The sequence below is a fragment of the Meleagris gallopavo genome, unplaced genomic scaffold (assembly GCF_000146605.3).
Source record: "Meleagris gallopavo isolate NT-WF06-2002-E0010 breed Aviagen turkey brand Nicholas breeding stock unplaced genomic scaffold, Turkey_5.1 ChrUn_random_7180001827881, whole genome shotgun sequence".
Taxonomy (NCBI): domain Eukaryota; kingdom Metazoa; phylum Chordata; class Aves; order Galliformes; family Phasianidae; genus Meleagris; species Meleagris gallopavo.
This window is the reverse complement of record NW_011101263.1, coordinates 1-6,093: the sequence shown is the minus strand read 5'-3', so window position 1 is coordinate 6,093 and position 6,093 is coordinate 1. Positions and strand designations below refer to the sequence as shown.

At 44.5% G+C, this 6,093-nt stretch overlaps 1 protein-coding gene across 1 annotated transcript; it reads left to right on the top strand.

Moving 5' to 3' along the window:
* Window positions 1–6: 6 nt before the first annotated feature.
* Window positions 7–6,087, top strand: LOC104915588 (highly reducing polyketide synthase cnsI-like; the record flags this gene model as incomplete). The annotated part of the gene is made up of 3 exons (XM_010726503.1): window positions 7–142; window positions 660–841; window positions 1,091–6,087. Coding segments are annotated over exons 1-3 (5,303 nt in total), but the record flags the coding sequence as incomplete, so codon positions are not given.
* Window positions 6,088–6,093: the final 6 nt, after the last annotated feature.

The following is a 6,093-nucleotide window of genomic DNA, read 5'->3' as shown; positions in this document are numbered from 1 at the left end:
GCTGGTACAGGATCAGCAATGAGCATAGCTGCTAATAGGGTCTCCTTCACGTTTAATCTGACTGGACCATCGCTGACAATTGACACTGCTTGTTCATCATTTCTTTTTGCCCTGCATTACGCCTTGCGAGCAATTAAATCAGGTAATGGGACTGAAGAGATGGTAGGCAAAGAGATTCGAATTAATGCTGTATAAAATTGCTGTGAAGTATATATATATTTTCCTGGGATTGGTATCACATAACTTTTGAAGTTATGTGTAATTGTTATTTTGAAGAACTAACTTACAATAATATTTCATTTTTTTTTTCTTTCTGATATGTGATTTATACGTTCATGTTCACCAGTAGTTGCCTTAATGGATTCCAGTGCCTCAGAAATGTGCATTGTACCTGCAGAAGCAGTAATCTTTTACTGTGAGGAATTCTGTTACTTTCTCTAACATAGCCTGATGTAATTTTAGATAACTGTATTCGGTACTTTTTCAACAAACAATCACAGTGACCGTTTCCAATATTAACAATTAAAATATCACAACTAACTTTTATATCAGTGTATCTTTCTGTAATATCTGTCTTTTCAATCAACTAAGTTATAGTTAGTGTATTTTTTCTGTGACTTTGAACATAGCAACTGGAATACGTTTCTGTTTTACTCCAGGAGATTGTGAGGCAGCTATTTGCGGTGGTGTGAACAGCATAATAGTTCCCAGTACTTTTGTGTCTCTCAGTAAAGCAAAAATGATCTCTCCAGATGGAATGAGTAAACCCTTTTCCAAAAAGGCAGATGGCTACGGAAGGGGAGAAGGCTGTGGTGTTGTTTTCCTCAAACCACTGAAAAAGGTAAGATTGTTTGTGAAGAAGCCTAAAATAAGCCTGGCTTCTTACTTGAATTTTGTATATCCATTTCTCATAATTACTGTAGCAAAAAGCCTTTCTAATTCAAGCTTATTATTAGCATTAAGAAAACATTTATGCTTTTTTTCTAGAGTGGGAAAGATATCACAAATGTAAGGGTACTGTCGGTTCTTTTTCTCACAGATAGATGAAGCATGAGATAATTAAAGATGATTTTCTCTTTCTGTGAAACAGGCAATGGAAGACCACAGCAAAATCTGGGGTGTTATAAACGTCAGTGCAGTCAATCAGAATGGTAGGTCTATAACGCCAATCACAAGGCCGTCTCAAATAGAGCAGGAGAAGTTACTGCGCAGCGTTTATGAAGATCATGTAGATCCCTCAGTTGTGCAGTACATTGAAGCCCACGGGACGGGAACTGCTGCTGGAGACCCCACGGAAGCTGAGAGCCTCGGTAATGTCATTTGTAGAAACAGACCTTCACAAGTTCCTGCTCTGAAAATTGGTTCGGTGAAAGGAAATATTGGCCACACTGAGTCAGCTGCTGGAGCAGCAGGTTTGATCAAAGTGCTTCTGATGATGCATCATGGGAAGATTGTTCCATCTTTGCATTACTCAAAGGAGATGAGCAGCATCGATACAGAGAAGCTAAACCTTGCCATTCCCACCGTGGTGGAACCCTGGGAAGATTCCGGTGAGTATGGAAGAGTAGCTGGCATCAACTGCTTTGGATTTGGAGGAACCAATGCCCATGTTGTAGTCAGGCAGGTTAAGCAGCCAGAGCCTCTTCCTGCCTTTAAGAGGCCGCTGGAATTAGTCCTGCTGTCCGCAGCATCAGCTAAGTCCCTTCAGATGACAATGGCAGACACAGCTGCACATCTGAGTACAAGAAACCGTGTAACTCTCCCAAGCCTGGCCTATACATCTGCCTGCAGAAGAAGCCATGTAAACCACAGGTACCGAAAAGCATTTGTGGCAAACTCTCTCCAACACTTGCAGCAAGAAGTTATGTCAGCAGCTAGCACTGACTTTACCACGTCAAAGGTGGAGCCTCAGCTGGTGTTTGTGTTCTGTGGCAACGGCGTAACACTGAAGGAGTTCAGTGAGGCACTGCTGAGCTCAGAGCCGGTGTTCAGAGACAAGTGTAAGGAAATAGAAGCGCTCTTTCAGAAACACGCTCCCATCAGCCTTCTGCCAGCAAGAGGTCGCAGCTCAAAGGAGTTGCTGAATCCAGAACTCTCCCAGCCCATGCTTTTTGCCCTGCAGGTTGCCTTAGCTTCTCTTCTGAAGTACTGGGGCATTAAGCCGGTCGCTGCAGTTGGCCATTCCGTGGGGGAAATTGCTGCAGCACATTTTGCTGGGTACCTTTCCCTGGCAGATGCGGTCAAAGTGATATATCACCGGAGCAGGCTGCAGGCAAAGACTGCCAGGGGCGGAATGCTGGTGGTTGGAAACATCCCTGTTCAAGAGATTGCTGAACATCTGCATCGCTACTCGGGAAGGGTGTGCATTGCAGCTTTCAACAGCCCAGTTTCCTGCACCTTGTCTGGAAATCCAGATGATGTGGACTTGGTCCAGAAAGATTTAGCAGAAGCTTTCAGCCACAGAAACATCTTTCTTCATGTTTTAAATGTCCCAGCTGCCTACCACAGCCCTAGCATGGATGTGATACTTGGGGAGTTGGAGCAGAGCATAGAGCCTTTAGAAAAACAGAAGGGTGACGTTGAAGTAATTTCAACACTGACCGGGGCAGCTGCTTCTGCAAATGACTTCACTCGTGGCAAATTCTGGGCCCAGCATACTCGTGAGCCAGTTGCTTTCACTCAAGCCATAGAAACTGCAGCTAGAGACAGGGAAAATGTGGTGTTTGTTGAAATAAGTCCTCATAGAACATTGCAGCGAAATATAAAAGAGACTCTAGGGAAAGTCACTAAGGTTTTCCCTTCTTTGCAGTCTGATGCAGAGTATCAGGCACTCTTTAGTTTGGTAGGAAATCTGTTTGAATTGGGCTATAATCCCAACTGGCAGCACTTTTATGATGGATATCAAAGTGTTCCAGTGACCATTCCACGGTATCAATTTGATCGTCAAAGAGCTGTGGCCTCTCTGGATACCCGTCAACAAGCAAACCAAAGAGACGTTGGCTCTGGTCATCCTTTGATTTATGTCATCAACAGTGACAACACGCAGTTTGGCTGCCTGCTCTCCCAGGACACCACATCCTACTTATATGAGCACAAGAATAATGGTGTGGCTTTAGTTCCTGGTGCTTTTTATGTGGAGCTTGGTCTGGCTTGTGTGATGAGCAGCTCAGGACCTAAAATGCCTCTGAGTGCTTGCCAGATGAGCATCAGTTTTTCAGCGCCGTGTGTTCTCGCACAGAGTTCCCAAGTCTTGAATATCAAGCTGAGTCCACAAAAAGCAGCGACAGCCTTTGAGATACTCTCTTCCTCCAACGCAGTTTATGCTTCAGGCCAAGTTAGAAAGGTGCCTGAGGCTGTTGTGGAAGAAAGCACCATCTCCTTCCAAGAGGTCTATCACAGATGCACGTCAGTGATTAGCACAGAGAAGGTCTATGAAGCACTGTCTCAGATTGGCTTTCAGTATGGCTCCATATTCAGGCAGCTCAGGGATGTGCATTATTGCCAGGAACTAAAGGAAGCTATAACAAGCATCAAAGTGAACAAGGAGACTCTCAGAGAGATGTACAGCTACTGTATCCACCCGGTGCTGCTGGACTGTTTTATGCAGATGACTGCTGTCATGATCTCGAGCACGCGGCAGTCCAGAGCAGGCTTTCCTTCAGGGATAGGCAGCCTGGTGGTGCTGCGACCTCTGGAGGAAGAAATGATGATATATATGAGAACAAGCAAATCCATTGGGAACTGCTTTGAGGTCTGTGGATGCTTCATGGACAAACATGGGTCCGTTTTGGCTGAACTCAAGCGTGTTGCCATCACTTTCATGAAACCAGTGTCTTCCAGAGACAATGAGTTCATGTTTGAAAACAAGTGGTCAGAAGTTTCTCCGTCAAAGATGATTGGTCATGTAGAAGCAGTGCCTAGAGTCCTGGTGTTTGCTGACAAATTTGGGATAGCTGAGCAGCTCAGAAAATATTTGCATCCTGATTCCAGATATGTTATGTATGAAGACTGGGAATCCCTCTTGGAAGTCCACGCAGGGAATAAGATGAAAGCAGAAGTTGAGGATTACGATGACGTTCTCTTCCTGTGGGGAATTCAAAAGGTGAATGAAGAGTTCCCAAGTAAAGTTGTCGACCAGCTCTCCAAGTGTTGTGAAGCCTATCGCCAAGTTATCGTGGCGTTAAGAGAGAAAAGTTCTCACTGTTCAGTCCGAGTGATCAGCTACAGAACAACAGAAAGAAATGTAGACCACATTAACTGTGGGTTTGCATTGCAGGGCATGACCAGAACTTGTGTTGTTGAAGTTCCAGAAATCACGTTTCAGATAATTGACCTCAGCTCTTCCAGCTCCCTGGACATCTCAGCATTATCAGATGTCCTTGTCAAATACAGAGGTAAGGATTATCCGGAAGTCTACATCAGCCAAGGAAGAATTTATGCATCTGAAATCAAACGCACTCCTTTTGTAGATGAAGATTACAGCCAGCATGTAAGGTCTCTCCAGAATTCAGAAACATTCACTTTGTACACTGCCGATCCGTACTCAGCAAAAGACTTGTCCGCTGAACTATCCACCAGCACTGCTACTCCGCTGGAAAATCAAAGTGTTGAGATTCAAGTGGACAAGATATGTATCCACTCTGAAGATTATTTTCCCATTAGTGTTTCTAGTCGTAACTTTGGTAATACACTCTACTGGAATTCCCAAGCAGCAGACAAACACAGACTTTTAGCTCTTGATTTCAGTGGCACAGTCACAGCAATAGGCACAGCTGTGAAAAAGGTTAAAGTGGGTGATCACGTGGTTTCGTGTTATCCGGCAGCTGCATCATCCAGAATTCAGGTCCCGGGAACAGTTTGTTTAAATGTAAAGAAATTTCCGTGCTTTCAGAGCGTCCCTTGTGTGTCCTACTTCATCATTGCATGGGAGATCTTAAATCAGAGGTTACCCAAGGGGAAGCACGGCAGAACTTTGGGTATTATTTCTACAGAACCATCATCGGTCTTATGCCGTGTTCTTTCTGTGGCAGCAGAAGAGGTGGGCTGGAAAACAGTACTTGCAAGGCCCACTCCTGATATGTTGCAGCATATAAATGCATGCAATGCCCTTGTTGTTCTTCCTCCAGTAGGCAGACTATCCCAGGAAGATCTGGCACACATGTACTGTCTGAAAGATGTGGTGATAGTATGTGGCCATCAGCAATCGGAATGTATTCAGAACATCAGTGGACTTGATCATGAAAATATCAGCTTTCATATCCTCATCCTTAGCAGTATCTTCCAGAAGGCATCTCTGAAGGAACTCCAAAAGGCTGTGCAAGTGTGGATTGGTTCTTTAGATATGAAACGGTTTAGACATCTTCCAGGCTCTGTCTTCCAGCAAACTGAGAACTTTGAAAGGCTGCAGTCTGTGATGTGCTCTTTTACCTGCAGATCTGTCCCACTTGCTGTACTGAGAAAGCAGAAGGACATCCCTGTTCTTTCAGATATCCCACTGTATGAAACTGAGAAGAAGATATTTAAGCCGAATGCTGTTTACGTAGTAGCTGGGGGGCTCACTGGCCTTGGCTTTGAAACTGTGAAATTTATAGCAGCGAATGGAGGAGGATGTATTGCAATACTCTCCAGGAAAATTCCGAGCAAGGAGAAACAAGAAGAGATGAAGGATTTGCAGCTGAAGTATGAAGGCAGCAAAATAGTGTCTGTGCAGTGTGACATTACTTTGACCAGCGATGTTGAGGAAGCTTTCCAGATCATTGTAAAATTATTTGAAGGGTGTCCAATCAAAGGTGTCTTTCAGAGTGCTGTTGTTTTACACGATGGTCGTCTTGAAGTTCTGAAGTTTGCTGACTTTCAGAGAGTGCTAAGCCCCAAAGTGGCAGGGACCCTAAATCTTCATCGAGCTACAAGAGGCCAACAGCTTGACTACTTTGTGTGCTACTCCTCTGTTACTTCCTTTCTCGGAAACTCCACACAGGCAAACTACGCAGCTGCAAACTCTTTCCTGGACGTCTTCTGCCTCTACAGGAGGAACTGTGGTCTTTCGGGCCAATCCATTAACTGGGGTGCTTTGAACCTCGGTGTATTGCTCAA